At 41.4% G+C, this 24,302-nt stretch overlaps 1 protein-coding gene across 7 annotated transcripts in view; it reads left to right on the top strand.

Annotated features, from left to right (window-relative positions):
• Positions 1–24,302, top strand: part of MAGI2 (membrane associated guanylate kinase, WW and PDZ domain containing 2) — a 1,196,373-nt gene that overhangs the window by 1,079,103 nt on the left and 92,968 nt on the right. For 5 of the 7 annotated variants that reach the window (XM_084630708.1, XM_084630707.1, XM_084630706.1 and 2 more), the window contains one exon: positions 22,321–22,412. In XM_084630708.1, coding sequence (XP_084486834.1) covers positions 22,321–22,412 — 92 coding nt within the window. Of the gene's footprint in view, positions 1–14,828; positions 14,871–22,320; positions 22,413–24,302 lie in introns of all 7 variants that reach the window. The other 2 variants (XM_084630710.1, XM_084630709.1) reach the window with 1 other exon arrangement.

The raw sequence follows: 24,302 nt of genomic DNA, 5'->3' as shown, positions 1-24,302 counted from the left end.
GATCGCTACCCCTTCCTGCTTCTCCACGTGGGCACCAATGATACTGCCAAGAATGACCTTGAGCGGATCACTGCGGACTATGTGGCTCTAGGAAGAAGAATAAAGGAGTTGGAGGCGCAAGTGGTGTTCTCGTCCATCCTCCCCGTGGAAGGAAAAGGCCTAGGTAGGGAGCGTCGAATCGTGGAAGTCAACGAATGGCTACGCAGATGGTGTCGGAGAGAAGGCTTTGGTTTCTTTGACCATGGGATGGTGTTCCATGAAGGAGGAGTGCTGGGTAGAGACGGGCTCCATCTTACGAAGAGAGGGAAGAGCATCTTTGCCAGCAGGCTGGCTAACCTAGTGAGGAGGGCTTTAAACTAGGTTCACCGGGGGAAGGAGACCAAAGCCCTGAGGTAAGTGGGAAAGCGGGTTACCGGGAGGAAGCACAGGCAGGAATGTCTGTGAGGGGAGGGCTCCTGCCTCATACTGGCAATGAGGGGCGATCAACAGGTTATCTCAAGTGCTTATATACAAATGCACAAAGCCTTGGAAACAAGCAGGGAGAACTGGAGGTCCTGGTGATGTCAAGGAACTATGACGTGATCGGAATAACAGAGACTTGGTGGGATAACTCATATGACTGGAGTACTGTCATGGATGGTTATAAACTGTTCAGGAAGGACAGGCAGGGCAGAAAAGGTGGGCAAGTAGCACTGTATGTAAGGGAGCAGTATGACTGCTCAGAGCTCCGGTACGAAACTGCAGAAAAACCTGAGTGTCTCTGGATTAAGTTTAGAAGTGTGTGCAACAAGACTGATGTAGTGGTGGGAGTCTGCTATAGACCACCGGACCAGGGGGATGAGGTGGATGAGGCTTTCTTCCGGCAGCTCGCGGAAGCTACTAGATCGCATGCCCTGATTCTCATGGGTGACTTTAATTTTCCTGATATCTGCTGGGAGAGCAATACAGCGGTGCATAGACAATCCAGGAAGTTTTTGGAAAGCGTAGGGGACAATTTCCTGGCGCAAGTGCTAGAGGAGCCAACTAGGGGGGGTGCTTTTCTTGACCTGCTGCTCACAAACCGGGTAGAATTAGTGGGGGAAGCAAAAGTGGATGGGAATCTGGGAGGCAGTGACCATGAGTTGGTTGAGTTCAGGATCCTGACGCAGGGAAGAAAGGTAAGCAGCAGGATACGGACCCTGGACTTCAGGAAAGCAGACTTCGACTCCCTCAGGGAACGGATGGCCAGGATCCCCTGGGGGACTAACTTGAAGGGGAAAGGAGTCCAGGAGAGCTGGCTGTATTTCAAGGAATCCCTGTTGAGGTTACAGGGACAAACCATCCCGATGAGTCGAAAGAATAGTAAATATGGCAGGCGACCAACTTGGCTTAATGGTGAAATCCTAGCGGATCTTAAACACAAAAAAGAAGCTTACAAGAAGTGGAAGTTTGGACATATGACCAGGGAAGAGTATAAAAATATTGCTCGGGCATGTAGGAATGTTATCAGGAGGGCCAAATCGCACCTGGAGCTGCAGCTAGCCAGAGATGTCAAGAGTAACAAGAAGGGTTTCTTCAGGTATGTTGGCAACAAGAAGAAAGCCAAGGAATGTGTGGGCCCCTTACTGAATGAGGGAGGCAACCTAGTGACAGAGGATGTGGAAAAAGCTAATGTACTCAATGCTTTTTTTGCCTCTGTTTTCACTAACAAGGTCAGCTCCCAGACTGCTGCGCTGGGCATCACAAAATGCGGAAGAGATGGCCAGCCCTCTGTGGAGATAGAGGCGGTTAGGGACTATTTAGAAAAGCTGGACGTGCACAAGTCCATGGGGCCGGACGAGTTGCATCCGAGAGTGCTGAAGGAATTGGCAGCTGTGATTGCAGAGCCACTGGCCATTATCTTTGAAAACTCGTGGCGAACCGGGGAAGTCCCGGATGACTGGAAAAAGGCTAATGTAGTGCCAATCTTTAAAAAAGGGAAGAAGGAAGATCCTGGGAACTACAGGCCAGTCAGCCTCACCTCAGTCCCTGGAAAAATCATGGAGCAGGTCCTCAAAGAATCAATCCTGAAGCACTTGCATGAGAGGAAAGTGATCAGGAACAGCCAGCATGGATTCACCAAGGGAAGGTCATGCCTGACTAATCTAATCGCCTTTTATGATGAGATTACTGGTTCTGTGGATGAAGGGAAAGCAGTGGATGTATTGTTTCTTGACTTTAGCAAAGCTTTTGACACGGTCTCCCATAGTATTCTTGTCAGCAAGTTAAGGAAGTATGGGCTGGATGAATGCACTATAAGGTGGGTAGAAAGCTGGCTAAATTGTCGGGCTCAACGGGTAGTGATCAATGGCTCCATGTCTAGTTGGCAGCCGGTATCAAGTGGAGTGCCCCAAGGGTCGGTCCTGGGGCCGGTTTTATTCAATATCTTCATAAATGATCTGGAGGATGGTGTGGATTGCACTCTCAGCAAATTTGCGGATGATACTAAACTGGGAGGAGTGGTAGATACGCTGGAGGGGAGGGATAGGATACAGAAGGACCTAGACCAATTGGAAGATTGGGCCAAAAGGAATCTGATGAGGTTCAATAAGGATAAGTGCAGGGTCCTGCACTTAGGACGGAAGAACCCAATGCACAGCTACAGACTAGGGACCGAATGGCTAGGCAGCAGTTCTGCAGAAAAGGACCTAGGGGTGACAGTGGACGAGAAGCTGGATATGAGTCAGCAGTGTGCCCTTGTTGCCAAGAAGGCCAATGGCATTTTGGGATGTATAAGTAGGGGCATAGCGAGCAGATCGAGGGACGTGATCTTTCCCCTCTATTCGACATTGGTGAGGCCTCATCTGGAGTACTGTGTCCAGTTTTGGGCCCCACACTTCAAGAAGGATGTGGATAAATTGGAGAGAGTCCAGCGAAGGGCAACAAAAATGATTAGGGGACTGGAACACATGAGTTATGAGGAGAGGCTGAGGGAGCTGGGATTGTTTAGCCTGCAGAAGAGAAGAATGAGGGGGGATTTGATAGCTGCTTTCAACTACCTGAAAGGGGGTTCCAAAGAGGATGGCTCTAGACTGTTCTCAATGGTAGCAGATGACAGAACGAGGAGTAATGGTCTCAAGTTGCAGTGGGGGAGGTTTAGATTGGATATTAGGAAAAACTTTTTCACTAAGAGGGTGGTGAAACACTGGAATGCGTTACCTAGGGAGGTGGTAGAATCTCCTTCCTTAGAGGTTTTTAAGGTCAGGCTTGACAAAGCCCTGGCTGGGATGATTTAACTGGGAATTGGTCCTGCTTTGAGCAGGGGGTTGGACTAGATGACCTTCTGGGGTCCCTTCCAACCCTGATATTCTATGATTCTATGATTCTATGATCACAATGCTGTAATCTTATGCTGTCAAAAATTTTGACAAATTTGGAAAAGAACAAAAAATTAAGTCCACTACAACTTGTGAATCCATTTTAACATGTACATAGTACATGTATTCATGTAATGCATTATTACCTTTAATAAAATAAGGAAATCAAAGCGTTTTCACCTACAGGTTTATTAAACTTTTTCTAGGATTGGGGATTGCACTTAATTCAAGCACTTTTATTTTAAGGCAAATCCCACCCTTTCTTTCTTCTAAAGTATCACTACAGGTGTTCAGTTTGGGTTTGATTTAAAATATCACCAATGGGGAAGATTTGCCAGACAGCATTATACTGATGGAAAATATGTCACCTTGAAAGTTCCATTAATAAAGACAATGGTTAGGCTCCTTGTAGTGGTCTCTTGCTCTCCAGTCTGGAGGGAGGCCACTCTGTCTCGTTGTCAGGGGCGGTAGCCTTCAGGCTCGGGCCGCACCGGCGGGGCTGAGCCATACACAGTCTATGTTTCTGGGCCCGTCTAACAGAGACAAACTCACCATGATAGTCTGGGGCTCCTGTCCCTACCTGTGGGCGGAGCAGTGCCCAGTGTAGTCTTTAGCCCACAGCCTCTCAGCTGGGTCTGACACCAGTTAACAGCTCCCAGCCCAGGCAGCCAGCAAATACACCAAGTCAATAAGCTCTACGTCTTTGGGTGGGGCTGAGCAGGGAACAGGCTTTAGCCTCAGCTTGGGGCTCAAGCAGCCAGCAAGCACACACATTCCTGGGGTTCAGGTAGGAGTGAGCACCCACGCAGTCTACAGGTTGAGCACAAGGGTTGAGCACCCAGTCTAGGATGCAGGCAGGGGTATTCACGGAGCACAGACCTCCTGGCCTAAGGTGGGGAGTTGGCCACCCTGGGGTTGAGGTGGCAGTGGGATGCGGGCCCGCCCTATTCCACCACAGCCCAGGGCCCTAACAGTGGCAGAGGGGTCTGCCACTGGGTCGACAGGGATACAGCCACAACGCGGCCATCTAGAAGTAGTCAGCCCTGTAGCAGGCTAGTTATTGGCTGCCCGGGGCTACTTCCTACGTCCCCAGGATTTCATACCTCTGTCCTCCACAGGTCCTCGGGCTCCTTGGGGTATACAGCCGACTGTAGTCCCGGCAACTCCTCGTCTGGGTCTGTTTCCTCTGGGGGCAGGGCGCAGCAGAGGGCAGGTTCTGCTCCTGGGTGCTGCCACAAGACAGAGGTGTCCGTCTCCTCTGCTGGCTCCTGCCCAACTGAGCTGCAGAGCCCTCCCTTTATACTTCCTGCCTTGCCCTGGTACTTCTGGCGAGGGGGGCAGGGCGGTTTGGCTCAGCCCACCAAGGGGAGTGTAGTGGTCCATCGCTCTCCAGTCTGGAGGGAGGCCACTCTGCCTCACTATACTCCGTAAATATGATGCTTTTATAGCGCAGATAAAATTCAGTTTTTAATAAGTTTGTAGATTCAGCACATTTTCACCTTAGGGCCAGTCCTACAGTCTATAGCAATCAGAAGTCAATGAATTGTCTGCCTGAGGACATCACAATTGAGCCATTATCAAGTAGAGCTAGTTAGAAATCTACACAAGTTTAAACATTTGATGAAAAATTGAAAGAAAATTTCCACACATTTCCCCCCTCCCGTCACTTTTTCAACCAAAATTTTTTAATTTTATTTGTCATGGTTTCATCATCTCTGTTGAGGATGTCACATACATTATAATACTTTAAAGAAAAGTTTTCAAATACGTTATTGTTTATTTTTGAAATCATTCTTAGACGTCCTTTCTTCATGAGGCAACTATGGTCTAGTGGACTGAACATGAGGCTACGAGTCAGGAGATCTGGGTCCTAGTTTCAGATCTACTACTAAGTGCTGTTTGGCAAGTCATTTAGCCTCTTTGTTCATCAGTCGCTCCTTCTGTAATAGTGAGAATGCTTTACAACCTTTGTAAAGTGCTTTGAGATAAATCATGAAGATTCTGTATAAGTGTAAAGTATTACTTACTGTTATCAAACTATTCTCTAAAATATAGTTAAAGTGATTAAGTTACAGTGAAATATCTCCCCTGTACCATACAATTTTGTTCCACATCCTTTGCCACACCAATCTATGATATAGAAAAATTCTGATATTTTGTGGATACAAAATAGAATTAACCCCTTTGGAATCAGAGAGAAATATTAAATGGAGAGGCCAATTTAAGAGACACATATTAAATCATTCCTGTACTGTGCATTTTTTCAGAGAGAGTTACTCATCATTACAAAACATTTTTGTTGGTTATGTGAGCTGACAATATAACCAAAAGCATTTTCAGATAGGATTATGAGAATATCAACACTCCAGTATCTGGATGAAAAGTAATTTTGATTGCCAAATTGTAAAGTAGTTCCCAAAGGATTTATGTTAATATGAAGTGTCAGTTTTACCACTAATGGCGGTTAAAGATGCAGCAATCCCTTTCTCTCAAACAATTCACACTGTACAAAAAGTTGCACAAATACATTTTCTCCTACAATAGCAGACCAGGAAATAGAATGCATTTACAAATGATAATTTAACAATATAATGAATATAATTTAAATTTAATCACTGAAGCAATAGGTCATAGGTTATTTTCTCCTTTTGATGTGGATATAAGTCTAATGGGAATTGCATGCATGAAACATTAGGCAAACAGATTCTTCTGAATAAGTTTGGAAAGGGCACTGGGGTGTGATCCTAGTCCCATTACACCCATTGGAATACCTTCCCTTGACTTTAAGACGGAGCAGGGGTGGAGCTCTTGATGTAAAATATATTTGTTACTATTAATTTCTTACTATGTGTTTATTCAGTTCTCAGCACAATGTGAATCAGGTGCTATGGCTATATACATATTAAATATTATTATTATTGCTATTTTATTATCACTATAGTGTCTAGGAGTCTCAGTCATGCACCACGGCTCCATTGTGCAAGGCACTGTACAAACACAGGACAGTAGATAGTCCCTGCCCACAAAGAGCTTGCACTCCAAATAGACAAGACAGACACAAGCTGGGTGAAGGGGTAGAAACACCAGCAGAGTGAACAATGTGATGGCAGCAAACATCAGGTTAGCGCCACAATTGTGTGGGGGGGGGCAGGGTAATCAGGAGGGTATCAGATGAATGGAAAGAAAAGGGAAGAGAAGGGAGGATGAGGAGGACAGAGCAGGGGAGAAGAGGGGAAGGAGGGGATGGTGTGGAATGAAGTTGAGGTGATGAGACTATGAGGGAGAGGGAAGGATCCTAGTATGCCCAGATCTGGGTCCAAGGTGGTGCTATTCTTTCCCCACAGGATAGAAGTAAGTCCCAGTGGTGTCAATGGGAAGTATGTTATTGTGTTCCTGGCTCCAATGAAATCAATGGGAGTTTTGCTATTGACCTCAGTAGGGTCAGGATTCCACCCCTTATATTTTTATTTTATTTCTAATTAACATATCTGACCTGAAGAAGAGTTCTGTGTAAACTCTAAAGCATGTCTCTTTCACCAACAGCTTGTCTCTCTGACATATATCTTGCAAACTTCAATTCAAAACAACCAAAATGAACCTAATAGTCTACAGATAATCTGCTTTTAAATGAAAAGCATAAAATATACAGAGATATTCAGCCCCACCAATTCTGTTTCTCACCGCTCTGGCAGCAAATAGCAAATTTAAATTTGGCTTAGAATTCCCCTAATGTAGGAAAATCCAAGTGCAAGTATATAGCCAGACCTTTCACAACTCCTGCACTCTGGCATGCCACAGCTGCTAGAATGCCCCTTTTGAGCAATTGCCAAATATCTCCTCTTCCCCAAACCTACAGTGGATAACGTATGTATCAACCTTCAGCACTGATGATCAGCAGTGTAAAATCCTGACCCTTCAACAAGAAGGCATAGGTCTCGCCCACCTGTGCTAAAGGAGTTACATTTAACTGGTCGCAGTAATAGGTTCCTCTGCAGTATTTGGACCAACCGGCAGAGTTGGACATGACAAACTTAGCCAGTGCAATACCCTTACACTGTTATGTCTCCATCCACCAGGAAGCAAGGAGGCATGGGCCAGTGTAGAGGGACCAGATTGTCTGCTTCCACTTCAGTCTGATTGACTTTCTTTGTCCTAGAAGTTGAAGATTATCTCTCTCTCTCTTTCTCCTTTAACTTTTATTTGTTTGTCTCTCACACTTTCCTTTTTTAGCTCCTGTCCACAAGAAAAAAAATTTAAGACAAATAAAAATTAGCTCTGCTTTAAGTCCATAAATGGGCAGAGAGCATCCAGACAATTGCTTCCTTCACTGTCTTTGTCTCAGGTCTCTGATGCCAGGCCGCCTGTAGTCAGCCCTTCCCCATGTTCGTGTTCTCACATTGAAACCTGCTTCCCCACAGTGCTAATTCCACACAAAGGGCCCATTAGAAGCATCAGAAATGAGCATTTGAGCCTGACTAGCTCCATTCCAGCACCCTGCACTTCCTCCACCTAGCAGGTTGTGAGAGAAACCACAGAGATGGGAGATAGAATCCTGCTACTCCTCACAAAATTCCATAAGTCCCTTGTGGATAGGTTAATTTCTATTAGAATTTCTCCTTGTCAGATTGATCCTGGCATCTTCAACCTTTGTTCTGGAGCCCTCCCCTTGGTCAATACATGAGAAAAGAGTTCAATTAAACTATGGTGTTTTTCTTAGTTTCTCTGAAGGTACCGATTGGCCCATAAACTGGCCTCCAGGGTAATGATGGCTTTGTCCCATCACTCCATACTTCCCCACTGGACAAAATAGCCCCTGAGCTCCTACCACTGTATGCGGCAGAGGGCACCTGTTATGGATCTTTTCAGAGGAGCAAGCACTTCATTACAGTAGAACTTCCAGCTGTTCTTCCCTTCCAAACATTGTGAAGGTTTCCATTCATCTTGGGTGTGGGATTCTGACACTAAAATACTCTTTCTATTGACTCCCTGTCTCAGTCTGTTCATAACAGAGGGAGATTTTATCTGTGTTCTTACTTTACTAATATTGGTACAACTACCTTCTCTTTGGAGCTATCACTATTGTTAGCCCATCGCACTCTGGCCCAAAGGTATTTGGGGGCACAGTCATTCTTCTTCCTTCACTTCTGCATGGCCTATCTCAAACCAACAGCAGTGCCTTCTCTCTTCCTCCTCTGCTGCCCCATCATGATCAAAGCCTCCTTGCCTTCACATCTCTAAACTTTGGAAGTTGTCATAAGAATCCATCAGGGCGTATGTCTCTATAATCATATTTATACAGCACCAATCACCATATTACTAAATCTCTAATTCTTCTTGATCCTCTCACTCACAGCTTCCCCATTTTCTTTTTCGCTGCAGAAAGCAATTTCTTCACATGGACTACTTAGTCAATGCTTCTGCTTCAGAGACCCCTATGAACAGAGTTACAACATACATCAGGGAAATTATCAAGCCCTGAAATCTTCTCAATAATAAGCAGGCCTGAAGAAAGCATACTGTCTCTAGTGTTCTCTGTCTTGCCTTTGGGTGCAGGAACTGACTTTTTCAAGGTGGTCTTGTCAATGGGCGTTTTTCCTGTGCCCCGTAGCCCCGAAAGACCCTTCCTTGCATGTTCCCAAACCTGTTTTCACTTGCCTGGTAGACTTACTATAGACATAAGTTCTTTTCTCTCTGCTGTCGTGACCCGATGAATAGCTTCATGAGATTTCTGTGTTGCTTTCAAATGTTTTTGCATAGTGGACTATGTACAATCTCTCCAGTCTTTGCAGAGACAGGAGCAGACTAACCCTTTTTTTCGAAATGATTTTGGATTTAAGTTCAACAAGGCTTATTGTGTTTTCCCTTGAGCCGCTAAAAGATTCAATCTTCAGCTGGTGTCCCTTCAGGCTATGTGCACTTTGCCTGGAAGGATGCAGCCTTCAGTTATGTTCCCCCTCCTCTAGATACAACTGTTTAAATGAGATGTTTTATCTCCAAGTGTACTTGAATTTCCATGTGAACCGGCTGTTTTCAGCCATTCTTGTTTTTTTCCTGTTTTAGATACCTCCAATCATAAAATCCCCTCTTGGGCATTTAGGCAGTACCAAATTGCTTAGCTCTTACTGTTTATGCATGGATAAGGTAGAACTTTAAAGCAGGTGAAGCAATTGGCTAAGAATGGATCTCTCTCCTCCACTTTCTGTTAAGACATTCAGCTAGATGTCTGGTTGCAAGTGGAGCTAAAAAGCCAATTGCTCTGCAGTGAGGAATTCTCAGGCTGTTTGCGGGGTGCCCTCCTATGTACACTTGCTCAAAAGAAAGCAGATCTCAAAGCATTCTTGGAAATATCAATGCTTAAAAATAAATAAATAAAAAAGAATTAGAATCTCTATTAGCAACCATCAAGGAGACCAATGAATGTGAGTTTCCCCGGGAGACAAGAGAGTGCAACAGGTCATTTTAAAGATCTGTATTAATATTGTACATTTGAAATAATGTGCATTAATACTGTTCAAACATACCAAAGCCTTGCCATTAAAAGAGAGTGAGTATTGGTTATGTACTCTAGACATGTTCATGTGAGCTGGAGTTTGTCATAAGGAATATATATATTATGGCTGCTCTATTCCCCGCCTCTGAATTTTCAGACATTTGTGGAAATCTCACTTCACATTACGGTGGTTAAAAATAAGACCTTACAGCAGATTGGCAACATCAGATTCTCCATCTCTGAACAAATGGATCACAAAAGTATGGGATTTTCTGGCTATGGCAAAAGTGACAAACTGTAAGGTGGTCTCATTTAACCTGTTATTAAACCATTTGGGTACCATTTCAGAATCTGCCGAAAGAGAAAAAAAGACCAAACAGACCCAAGAGAATGGCTAACTTTTCATCCAACTTTTTCATTCATTTATCTTGAACTCTCTTATTATTTGGAAGATGAAGACACCAGGATGTCTTTTAAGTAATTGCTGTAATAATCATTGTCTCAGCTTGAGCATTCTTCTTGTCATTTTTTCTACTATTATATATTTACTGAGGTGTATGCATTGGGAGCCACAAAAAGAAAAGTGTTTAAAGCTCAAAAAATAAAGAAGCCTTCCTCCTGAGGTCTCATGGCTTATTATTAAGATTATGTGTCTTCCTTCGTATTGCTACATTAGCTTAATGCCATGAATACAGTGTAGGAAGGGGAAAGGAAAGACACATGATAAGGGAAAATGACCTTATCAGTAAAGTGTTTATGGTCTTCCTCATGCCCCATCCAACTTCCCTCTCGTTCGTTTGCAGGTTTTCTTTTCTTACACTGTAGAATGCAGTGAAAAAGATCCCACATTTGTTGTTACCTGTATCTGTACTCTGGAAGTCTTTTGACTGTGGTGGAAGTGGGCAGTTTGGTCTCTTTATACTGGCCTTTACCAATAATTCCTCTGCTTCCTTACTTCCTGCTAGACAGAGGTATAAGTCGTAGTGTGAGAAGTCCAAGATAGGGTGGAAGGAGACCAAACAGAATGTAATGGTAAGTAGAGGGAAGGTTAAAAGCTGCCATATGAATAGATTATTCTCCTATATCTACAAATGTCTTGCTTTTTATAAAAGGACGTTTCACAGCTTGTTAGTGTTCAGAATGGCCCAGGGTCTCTGAATATTTTGGTGAAATTTAACATTTCCAGCAACTGTTTTCAGTAAAATACATAAGGAATTTTATAGTGCTGATGTGCACATGATCAACATACAATCTGATTGGGTGAGGACAATTCCAAACCCATCTAGTAATCTTGTAGTGCAGGGACACATGTCGGGAGCAGACAGCCTCATCAGTCAGATTACTATATCAGTTAGCATATTTCTAAATTACCATTTTTTCTTCTGTGATTTTTGACAGATTTTATTATTTGGAGAAGGGGAGAGGGAAAATAGAGGGGAGAAAAGGGCAAGATCTTCAGACCATATCTTCCCCTTCACTTAGAATCTGCTGTTCTTCAGGTTTTCTTAGGCTGTTTAAGCACAGAGCTATGTGAGTTTGAAAAGAGCAATTTATATCTCTGCAACCAATAATGCGGGATGGGGGCTGCTGATGAAAGGGGAGTTCCTTTTAAATTAATTCTTCAGGTTGCTGTCCTTAAAGATCTTCCCTCATTAGATACTCTCTGCTGGTTGCTGGCACTTTGCAGACTGTGTGAGCCCACGCTCCAAGCTGACCACATGTCCTAATGGTAGCACTTTCCTTTTCAAAGAGGCAGTAACATGATTACAAATCCTCTATTGTGTGTAAGGAATTGGTTAGTGCAGGGAGGAGAGTCCTCCTAAAGGGACATTACTCTTTCATGTGGTCAGAGAGGTGCAAAGGTCTGCATCTTACACTTCTCTTTTTGGTAGGCATATATTTAAGCAACTTCCCTTTAGGATTGCTTCAGCACCTGAGAAGTAGCAAAGCACTGTATTCCAAATCTGTGAGGATCTGAATGAGTTGAAAATAATGCACTGCTGATTTGGGGCAAAAATGAATAGTGCAATGTGAGATTGTGAAGTGTTCCACAGAGAGCCAGAGAAAAGAACCTTCATTGATCGGGAACAAATGCCAGATGAGACTGAAAGAGACTAGCTCTGAAGGACACAAACTACAGCAGAAATATGTTCAACTGGACCCAAAGTAGGAGGTGGCTCTTGTACAAATGGAAAGACCTCAAAACAAGGAGACCTTACTAAGATTCATGGCCCTGTTAACCTATCTAAGTGAATTCCTGCCTAATTTGTTACAATTAAGCCAGTATAGAATGGTAGTAAGATAATTGACAAGCACAAATGAGCAATGCAAAATGATCCAATCTTAGAACCATTTGAGAGAGTAATTCTAGATGTATGATCAACAGAAAAAACTTAGGTACATCCAAGCATAAAATATTATTGGGGCTATCAAGACGAAATTGCTTTCCATGCATTAAAATAGCTGTTTCTTTTAAAAATACCATTAAAATCTAGAAAAGCAATAAATAGAAGAGAGCATTTCTCTGAGGGTGCAGTGGAGTAGCATTAGTTTCAAATGCACCTGCTCCCAGTCCTAAGCTCTGAATTCATTAGAAGACCACCTCCACTAAGAACAAGTTTTGACAGTCATTTCAGTGGTTGATAACTCTGCTTTCGTAGCTCAGATTTTTCATCAGCTGCTTGTATATTAAGACAGGTTTCATTGTGCATTGATGGTGGGATTTTCAAAGGGACCTTAGGACTATGTTCACAAAAAGGACTTATATAAAGGTAATATCATTTAATGGAGCAACTTCAGTTGATAAAAGAGACAAGCTTTTGAGCTTCTTCAGGTCTGTTTAGCTTGAAAGCTTGTCTCCTTCACCAACAGGTTCAATAAAAGATTTTATCTCACCCACCTTATATCTCTAATATCCTGGGGCCAACGTGGCTACCACAACACTGCAAACAAAAAAGGAGTTAGGGCATTCACTTGGGAAAGGGAAGAAATGTTCAAGTCCCTTCTCTGAAGCAAACAGAGTAGGAACTAGAGCCTGCAGCTCCTACAACCTGGGTAAGTGCTCTAACCACTGGGGTATGTGAGTGGAAGTGGCAGCACCTCCTCAGTCTCTCTTTTGTGTGGGACCCGATCCTATAGGCATGCTCAAAGACAGCCTCAGACCAGGCTTACTACGTCAGGCTCGAAAGGTGAAACAGGTGAGCAAACATCTAATTTGTGGATCCCACCAAGGCTCAGGTGTGAGCTAGGCACTGAATGTCTAGGCTTACATGGCTGTCCATTGGCAGAATGTCCATTGGCAGATGTCCATTGGCAGAAACTTAGGCACCTAGAAACTTTAGGCACCTACAGGATTAGGTGACAGCTGTGTGGGGGATTTGTGAGTGCCGGTGTCATCTAAATGTTAGACTTAAAGACCTTCGGTGGCAGTTAGGCACCAATGTTCCTCTTGTGAATCTAGTGCTAGGTAGGGTGACCAGATGTCCCAATTTTATAGGGACAGTCCTGATTTTGGGGTCTTTTTCTTATATAGGCTCCTATTACCCCCCACCCCCATCCTGATTTTTCACATTTGCTGTCTGGTCATTCCAGCTCTAAGTGACTTAGGAGCATGAATCCCATTGAAAATCAACGGGAGTGATGCTCGTAGGTCACTTAGATAGTCTTGAAAATCCCAACCTAAAAGAAATACAGTATAAAATTCAGATGTAAAGTACGAATATTAAATAGCTAGCTTTTTAAATTGTAGGCATGTGTTTCCTTAAAAATTCTTACTCTTTTTGTTTCAGTAATAATCATTACATGAACTAAACAACACTCCAGAGTAATCTTTCTTTCATCAACATACATATTTCTTTCGTGTGTCACTCAGCTGTGCCTTGATCTCTCAACACATTCAGTGGGTGCTAGTTAATACTATGCCGCCAGTCATGTGGAAATGCTTTCTAAATGAGTATCGGTAATATTGATCAGCAACTTTCAAGTGAACATTATCATATTGTATTTTCCCGTGAGAGATTTTTAATTATACTCAATAGACTGGAGCTGCTCCTAGAAAGCCAGTTCATCCTTTGTGTGAGGTCTCGGATATTTCCATGCTGAGATGCTTTTAACTCAGGAAAGTAACATATGCTTCTCCATTTAATGGTTTTCCTACAGATACTGGTATGATAGAAGGTACTTCACTTATATCATAAAATACAAACTATGCTTTTATAGAAAAGGTAGATTGAATATAAAAGAATCTGATTTACCCAGCCGTTGTTGGCCAGTGAATGAGAACTGGTTGCAATTCACTTGCAGGGCTCAGCTGAGATTGTAAGGAATGAGTTCACAGTTAAAATAGTTTGTGACAAGCAAAAGAGCTGTGCACGTGAATTCAGCTTTCTGTTTGCTCCAGGTTCACCTGTTGTTGGTTGTTATACAAATCTCTTTTGCAAACACCTGCTCCCATTGATGATAATAGGGGATTTGCAATTGACTTCAGTGAATGCAGGGTTAAGTCCTTTAACTTCAGCCATTTAACTTTCTCTTTTACTGTTGCTTGCTGATGAATAAACATAGCCATTTCCACTAACATTTACATCAATTACATTAACATCAGTTTCAGAGTAGCAGCCATGTTAGTCTGTATCCCCAAAAAGAAAGGGAGTTTGCGTCCGATGAAGTGAGCTGTAGCTTATGCTCAAATAAATTTGTTAGTCTCTAAGGTGCCACAAGTACTCCTTTTCTATTAACATCTGTGTAAGGCAAGTGCCACTTCCATTGAAGGGATGCTACCAGTTTACTGTCAGTTACACTTTACAAAGAAATGAACTGGATGGTACATAAATATTTATATCCAGCTAAACTACATCAGCCTACTAAAAAGTAGGAGGAAACATATCTAACAAAGGGTAGCAACTGCACTTTAAGAATTCAGATCATGACAGAGAAAGTGGCACTACATCTTTAAATGTCTGGAGAAAAGTATTTCATCTTTAATTCCCCATTTTCCTATTCAGAGCAAGTGCCGCCCAGGACTGGTTTTCGAGTGGATTCCTCTGGCAAGTATTCTTCAGCCTTCCTTGTTTTGTAAAATAACTGTCCTCCATTTTATGTTTAAGTAACTGTTCTTCCTTTCATCATTGCTCTGGGTTTTAGCCAATCATGAGTTCTCAATGACCATTCTATATAGTACAGCTTTTTTTAATTTTGGTATTCAATTAGACATGGTTAAAGAATGATAAGCACTAAAGCTCTCCCTAATGTGGAGTGTTATTTGGACCAGAGTGAAGTCTTCCCTTTTCCTCAGCCAGCTTGTGTGTTCATGTAACAATATTTTATATGCTCTTTGGTGTTCTTAGTATTCATTCACATAATGCTAGTACCATAAAAATATTCCACTATATCTGATGCCAGAAGATTCACATGCTAAAGAGCAGAAAGGATGGGTTATGCAGACCACAAGTTTATTTTATCCATACACATCTTCTGTCTGTCTGTTAAAAAAAATGTTTTAAAATAATAACTTTGTGGATGTTTGAATCACCTTCATTCTTTTGAAATATCAACAGTACATTAATTTAAAAAGAATTCATTCCATTTCCTGAAATCACATACTGTTAAATAAACGTGCTGCTGGTACAGTGAAGGTTGTTTTGCCATTGCTGTTAAAGCCCTCTCTAAGGCCTATATCCTGCAAACACTTATGCACATAAGTACCTTGTCTTGTGTACCTAACCGTTTCCAGAAATAGAAATTTATGTTCTTTTTTGCATACCCTCGAAGGCTTACAGGTTGGCTACAAAATTCCCTTTGGATAGAAACGTAGCATAATTCTCCATTAGGATACAGATTTAATTATTAAGCTTTCTTATTTTCTATCATGCAGCCTTCATTTACTTCCTTTGCATACTTATAAATCAAAATTGTGCAAATTAAAAATACTACCAATGCTGGAGATTACCAGGTCCATAATTGTTCTTAAAACTTTTCATACTTTTCAAGAGCACTGGAAACTCTGATATGAAGATATTGCATTTTCACTTTAACCACAATTCATAATAGTAATTTGCAAATTCCTGATTCTTGATCTCTTCCTTTTCTCTCTCTCTCTTAGTATTCACCTTGACTGAGAAAGTCCAAACAAATGTTTATTTTTAGCAGGAAAAGTGAATAAGCACATTACTTCAGGTGGAATGAAAGGTGCCAATCTAGCCCACTGAGAGAAAAAATATTCTATAATGAATTAATACTTATCATCAGGGTACAGTTCATCTTAGGGCAGGGATCAACAACCTTTGGCATGCGGCCAGTCAGGGAAATCCGCTGGCGAGCCGGGACGGTTTGTTTACCTGCTGCATCTGCAGGTTCGACCCATCACAGCTCCCACTGGCCGCGGTTCACCGTTCCAAGCCAATGGCGGCTGCAGGAAGTGGCACGGGCCAAGGGATGTGCTGGCTGCCGCCTCCCACAGCCTCCATTGGTCTGGAATGATGAACCACGGCCAGTGGGAGCTGTGATCGGCCGAACCTGTGGACACTGCAGATAAACAAACCATCTCGGCCCACCAGCAGATTTCCCTGATGAGCCACGAGCCAAAGGTTGCCGATTCCTGTCTTAGGGCATGAGTGTTGTTCTGTTCTCAGTAAAGCCATTTTTCCTTTGTGAATTTGAGCCACTGAGAAATTTCACTATCTCCATCAGGAAAAATGGCAAAATTTGGCATATACCACAATAACCGACAGAGAAAAAGATACTCAAGGCCTGAATCTTACAGGGCCAGACACCAAGGGATATATACCAAAATAGCTTTTAAAAGGACCTCATGTACCCATGTTTCACCTCCCCTTAGTCGTTTGTTTACTTTTAGAAGCTTTGTATTGCTTGATGGGAAAATAGGCTGTCCAGTAGTGTTCTCCTGGATGGAACAAAATCCTACTGTTAAAGCAAATTTGTCAGTGTTTCAGGAACACTATTGGCTCTACACTAATGGCAAAATAATAGTAGCTAATGGCTAATGTAGATTGCCAAGATACATGACTTTTGCCAGGTATGATTGACACACAAAACTGCTAATTAGTCAAAGAGCTTCCAAAATGACAAGTTAGAGCCCTGTGAGAGGCTGCAAGATTCCTACATAAATATTTTCGGCCTAACCCTAAAGGTCTGGACCTTAACTAGTTAAATCTGTGTGCTCAGAGAGGGGACTTTAGAAAATAAATACGTCAGCAGTTTTTGTACTGATGCCCATCATAGTATCTGACTCCCACAATAATCCCTTTTTCATCATAATAAAAAAAAAAGCCAGCATGAAAATACCAAATGTTTGTTTTTAGTGATCTTTTTTTAAAAATGTCAGCAATGTGATTTTCTTTATTTTCTTTTATTTATTTATTTATTGTATAGTTTAAGTCTCAGTGTTTGTGCCAGAACCGTATTACTCACAAGCTGGCAGTCATGTTCTCAATACCTACAGTCAGGAGCACATAATAAATTGACATCAATACAAAAAGCTAGTATTCAGGTTGTGACAAACCCATTCACACCAGTGCCATTCAAAGCTAAAGCTGAGATTTTAAAACTGATCCCCTTGTTTCTCACTACTGCAGTACTGCCTGTAAGATGCCTCCACAATAAACTTAGACACAAGACAAGGAAAGGCAAGAGTATAGTTCCTAGCTTAAAATTCTTCTGCCTGTGTCCACTTGTGGAACAACCTTCTCATTAATTTAACAATTTTTGTGCACATGGACACTTGTCAGAGACATTTAGTGAGTTGATATGATAAGCTATTTTGAAGCTGTTATGGCTAGTCATGTAAATATATAGGTTAAGTAGAGCCACAAGGGCTGTAAGGGCTGGATGCACAAAAGAAGTTAGATGCCTAAGTCCTACTTTCAGGACCACTGCGATGCACCAAATGCCACTGAACCTTCTGGGTGCCTAAACTCACTGAGCACATTAAATTTCAGGGTTAAAGTTCCCTAGCTGCCTCTGGTTTTGCCTCTGGGCATGCACACTGCTGCCTCATTCTAGGTGTCCAGATGTCTATCTCTTCCCAAAACTCCAGAGTGGTTGATGAACCAGGAGTAAGTAGGCATTCAGCCACTTAAGTCACGCCCAGGGCCTGATCCAGCAGGTATGCTCAGAAGCTGCCTACCAAATCAACTCCCATTCAGAATCAAGCTGGAGGAGCAGATGGTGGTGCCGACCTTATAACTTTTAGTCCACTGATTAGAGCACTCCCGTGGGATGGGACACCCAAGTTTAATTCCCCCTCTTTGCCCCAGGGAGAGAAAGGAGGTGTCCCACCTCTTGGGAGAGTACTCGAACCACTGAACTATGGTTCATTCGCTCAAACTCTCCTGTTGAAGCTGTTCTACTGTGGAAATTAAAGACCGGTTGGAGCAGGGAGATTGAATCCAGTATCTCATACCATAGTTCAGTGGTTAGACCACTTTATTGAGAGTTTGGAGATCCCCTGTTAAAGTCCTCCTCACCCTCTGGCATAGACAGGGGAATTAAACCTGGGACTCTCACATCCCAAGTAATAACTTGCTAAAAGCTATAAGATAGGCACCACCATTTCCTCCTTTTCTCGCTAAAACGGCATAGGCATCTAACTCCAGGAGAGGGTTCACAGCTGAGATTCACAAGCAAAAACAGGCACTTCCCTACAGTATGGATGTAGGCACCTATATATGTGAGAGGTGTGGTGCTTAGCATTCAGGCTTTGTGAATTGCAGTGATTTTCTAGGCACCTAAATGTTAGGCATTATGATGCTAAGCATCACACCTAACTTTTTTGTGTCCAGCCCTCAGTGTGTACATTGTCCTTCAACGCGAGGGCTATTGACCATTTGCTGTCTGTATGAACGAAGTGGAGACTTTGGGAAAAGTTTGTGGTGCGTCACAAGATCGCTCCAGCTCGTTGCTCCTTTTGAATAGAAAGTAGCACTGCAGAGCTATCACACACCCCGTTACCATCCATTATAGATATTTGTATTAGGGCTGTCAGGTGATTAAAAAAATTAATTGTGATTAATTGTGCAATTAATTGCACTGTTAACAATAATAGAATACCATTTATTTAAATATTTTTGGATGTTTTCTACATTTTCAAATATATTGATTTCAATTGCAACACAGAATACAAAGTGTACAGTCTCACTTTATTTTTGATTACAAGTATTTGCACTGTAAAAAACAAAAGAAATGGTAATTTTCAATTCACCTAATACACGTACTGTAGTGCAGTCTCATTTTCATGAAAGTTGAACTTACAGATGTAGACTTATGTACAAAAAACTGCATGCAAAAATAAAACAGTATAAAATTTTCGAGCCTGCAAGTCCACTCAGTCCTACTTCTTGTTCAGCCAATCGCTCAGACAAACAAGATTGTTTACATTTGCAGGAGATAATGCTGCCTGCTTCTTGTTTACAATGTCACCTGAAAGTGAGAAAAGGTGTTCTCATGGCAGTGTTGTAGCTGGTGTCACAAAATATTTACATGCCAGATGCGCTAAAAATTCATATGTCCCTTCATGCCTTCATTACAGGGTGCATGCAACCATTCTGATGATAGGTTCTGCTCAATAGCCATCCAAAGCAGTACTGACCGACACATGTTCATTTTCATTATCTGAGTCAGATGCCACCAGCAGAAGGTTGATTTTGTTTTTTGTGGTTTGGGTTCTGTAGTTTCTGCATCGGAGTGTTGCTCTTTTAAGACATCTGAAAGCATGCTCCACACCTCGTCCCTCTCAGATTTTGGAAGGCACTTCAGATTCTTAAACCTTGGGTCGAGTGCTGAAGCTATCTTTAGAAATCTCACATTGGTACCTTCTTTGTGTTTTATGAAATCTGCAGTGAAAGTGTTCTTTATATGAACAACATGTGCTGGATCATCATCTGAGACTGCTATAACATGAAATATATGGCAGAATGCGGGTAAAACAGAGCAGGGGACATACAATTCTCCCCCAAGGAGTTCAGTCACAAATTTAATTAATGCATTCTTTTTTTAATGAGCATCATCAGCATGGAAGCATGTCCCCTGGAATGGTGCCTGAAGCAGAAAAAGGCATACGAATGTTTAGTATTTCTGGCACATAAATACCTTGCAATGCCAGTTACAAAAGTGCCATGCAAATGCCTGTTCTCACTTTCTGGTGACATTGCAAATAAGAAGAGGGCAGCATTATCTCCTGTAAATGTAAACAAACTTGTTTGTCTTAGCGATTGGCTGAACAAAAAGTAGGTCTGAGTGGACTTGTAGGCTCTGAAGTTTTACATTGTTTTGTTTTTGAGTGCAGTTATGTAACAAAAAAAATCTTCATTTGTAAATTGCACTTTCACGTGCAAAGAGATTGCACTACAGTACTAATATCAGGTGAATTGAAAAATACTATTTCTTTTGTTTATCATTTTTACAGTGCAGATATTTGTAATAAAAAATCATACACACTTTGATTTCAATTACAACACAGAATACAATATATATGCAAATGTAGAAAAACAACCAAAATATTTAATAAATTTTAATTGGTATTCCATTGTTTAACAGTGCGATTAAAACTGCGATTAATCGCAATTACATTTTTTAATCACAATTAATTTTTTGGAGTTAATCACATGAGTTAACCATGACTAATCAACAGCCCTAATTTGTATATGAGAACTTTGTTACTTTCACACAAATCATTGACATGATTGACCATAAAAGCGCTTCAGCAACTATTGCAGCGTATGGTGTCAAGGCCTGATTTCTTAAGTCCTCATCCTGCCAATTGTGGGGATTCTCACAAGTGCAGTGATCCCTGAGTGTGGCTCATATCATAGGATTGACACCTAGGGCCTGATCCAAAGCATGCTGAAGTCAATAGAAAGATTCTTATTGACTTCAAGGGATTTTGGACCTGACCCAATATAAGAAGACCTAATAGCAATGGCTGCTCATTGACTCCACGTAATGTCAATACACCTTCTCTTTTGTATCAATTCTTCATGTTAAAATACCTTGGGATAGATTCTGTTGCATGCTAAATCCCCTGAACACCACTCCAGCAGCATAGAGGGGTCATTAATATGCCATAGTGGGCTGTGGCGAATTCTGTCAGCGCAAGCATAGTGCAGAACCACAATGTGTAGTTTTATGCTTCTCCCCACCCCCAAGCTCCAGTGCAGAGAGTCTGCCAATGGTGGGACTGGAGGTGGAAAGCCCATAGCATGTGGTGCTATGAAGATGCTAGGCTGAGCTGCAGTCCATAGCTAGCCCAGGATGGGGTGCTGTAATAATTAGGGCCCCATAGATCAGCCACCTTTGATCATCCACCCACTGGGCTGCGTCTTCTTGGGTTTTTTAAACCCTTGTGGTTTTAGTTTTGGGCTGGATGGTGTGATGGGGTTGAAAATCTTGAAAAACATTATCCTAAGTTATGGATTATAATGAAATCTGTAAGAGACCATCCTAATTAATCACTGTGCTATCTTCGGAGACCATCCCAAAGTAAGCCCAAATGTACTGAGTAAAATACTGGCCTGCCATTATTAAAAGCCCATCTTTATTAAGCAGCCAGTTCTTGTCAGTCTCTTGAATGCTCACTGGTTCACTGTATTTTCTTTAAAAATTCATTTCCTCTCTCTTTTTGTGATGAGTGCATAAAAGCCTAAAATTTTAAATATTACTTTTTATACAACAGTAGCTTTTAAATGAACTGAATAGATTTTCCAGTAATTTCATTTTAAAAATACACAGCGTTCCTGAGCTGAAAGGTTGTATGATGAGTTTCAGCACAGAACATACTTTTACAATCAAGTTACAGTGATCTGAAAAAAAGGAATTTTAATGATTTATAAAGCTCCTGAAATGTTAATTGAGTAGAAAGTTGTTCAGTTTAATGTTGTGTTATCTGTCCATTTCAAACCCTTCATTTTAGGGGCTTCGAATGCCAACTAGCACCAAAATTCTTCATCAAGTGTATTATCTCAGACTGAAATACTGTAAAGCTACACTACATACGTTGGCACACTGTTTATACCTGTGTGGACTAAAATGGTCTTTTCATTAATGGTTATTTAGTTCTACTGACCTGTAATTAGAGCTGATCATTTTTCAAGTATCTCCATCTCCCATATCAAATTACTCTTTTAAAGTTTTGAAGAACTAAACTAAAGTTACAAAGTAAATACCATTGCTGATGGTGGAGCCACAAAATGTAATACAAAGGCAGTCACTGGAAGAAGGCAGGACATTATGAATTTGCCTCATACTACCCACTTTCTAGTTTGGATTGAGTATACTTTACTGCACACCATCATCTTTAGAGATATCTTCATATTCAAGTATCTGTGTCTGTTTGTCTGTGTACAACACACTGTTTTCAATACAGTTTCCATATGCTCTAACAGGACCATCATTAATCATTTCCAATGAACTAACCACTGGGATATTCAGTTTCTCAAGGAAAAATGAAAATACATTACTCAATGAGATCTCCTTTTAAACCAGGTCCAGATTACAAGGAGCTGGATGTTCATCTTCGGAGGATGGAGTCTGGATTTGGCTTCAGAATCCTTGGAGGAGATGAACCTGGACAGCCTGTAAGTAGTTTCTTCATGACTTTCTATTTTATCATTTCAGTAACTTTGTAAGTGTCAGAAAAATATCACTTCATACAGTGGTCATAAAGGAATGGAATTTTAGAATGCCAAGTAAAAAGACTTTTTCCTGTTCATCCATTGAAAAAGACAGGTCTCTCAAATTGTCAGCATCTCCACTTAAAATATGTCATTGTGAATCACTTTGTATTAAGTTAGGAAGAGTGCACTCTGCAACCTTTTTTAGAGAACTGACTGCTATTTGGCCCTTTTAATTATTGACTTACAGAGAACTATTGGCTTCCCTGAAAGATCAAGTATTGAGTTTAACCAGTAGATTTGCATTCAAATTTTGTATGAGCATGTGTGAATGAATACCATGCTGTACTGTAGTAAGTTAATGTAGATACAAACTGTACACATATGGAATGTGTGGGATTAGGGAGTACTGTTAATGACCTTATTCATCTTTGGGAACACATGGACTACTGGTGAAATCTGGACACTAAAGCCAGTGGGAGTTTTACCATTTACTTAATTGAGTCATGACTTCATATTTAAATCATGATCTGAGGACTTCAGTAACGCAGCCAGAGGTTATGGGTCTTTTACAGGAGCGCATGGGTGAAGTTCTGTGGCCTGGGATATAAAGAAGGGCAGACTGGATGATCACAGTGGTCCCTTCTGGCCTTAAAGTCTATAAAAATAAATCCACGTTAAATTAAGTGCATTAATTATTTACTAGAAAACATCACAGCATGTCATATACTGAAAAAACACTGAAGAGTATATTAAAATATGTACCATTGACATAGAATTGCTGCATACATGATAAATGCCTTTATCTCATTCCTTTGACCACTTCCCTTGCTCTCTGTGCACTAATCCACTTCCACCTTGATTTTTTCTATATTCAGAATTTCTGAGCAGCTGCAAATAGATGCCTTTTCTAGAGAACGGTTTCCTTTTTTCTACCCCAATATGAAATTTCCCCCAAATGTAACTTGGTCTACAGCCCAGGCCATTTCATTCTGCACCATTGACAGGTTTAAGAAACAATAACTTGTGATGCATCAGGCATGGAAATGGGAGATTTATGCCACTAGGCAGGGGACATCCCCACCTTTCCAAAGGGGCATCCAGCATATGCTTCTAGCCTTGCAAGGCCTCGAAACCTTAAATAATGACATAATTATTGGACTCATTGGCTTTACAGGTGGAAGAATTATAGGACTGGAAGGGACCTCAAGAGGTCTACTGGTCTAGTGTCCTGCACTCAATACTCAAAATAGAACACACATACAATTTTAAAAATTCTCTAAAATATTTTATTATCCTTTTTTGTAATATATGTGGCATATATTCAATATATGATTATGTGGTGGAGCATATGATTTATTTTTAATTGAACTTATTTGGAGTGACCTGCATGACTCAGTCATAGCCTTGCCACTCAGGACTGATGTAGCCATCCCAAACCAACACTGATAAAACGATATACAATAACCAACTATTTATTCTATGTTGCTTATATACAACAGTGACATCTTTCTTAGAAAAACCTAAATATAGATTTACATGTCATTTATTCAAATCTGTACAAAATAAAATGATAGCCATTAAAATGTTAACACTTGTCCGATGGTGGTATCTGAGAAACCAAAATTATTTACTATATTTCAAATAAGAAATAAGTGTGTTATTGCATTTACCACTATGGGGCAAGTATTGATAAGAACATAACAATGGACATACTGGGTCAGACCAATGATCCATCCAGCCCATTATCCTGTGTTCCAGTAGTGCCTGCTGCCAATACTTCAGAGGGAATGAATAGAATAGGGCAGTTACTGAGAGATCCATCCCCTGTCGTCCAGTTCCAGCTTCTGTCAG

The sequence above is a fragment of the Lepidochelys olivacea genome (genome assembly GCF_965140295.1).
Source record: "Lepidochelys olivacea isolate rLepOli2 genome assembly, chromosome: 1".
Taxonomy (NCBI): Eukaryota; Metazoa; Chordata; order Testudines; family Cheloniidae; genus Lepidochelys; species Lepidochelys olivacea.
The sequence above is the reverse complement of the archived record's forward strand: the minus strand, read 5'-3'. Positions and strand labels throughout refer to the sequence as shown.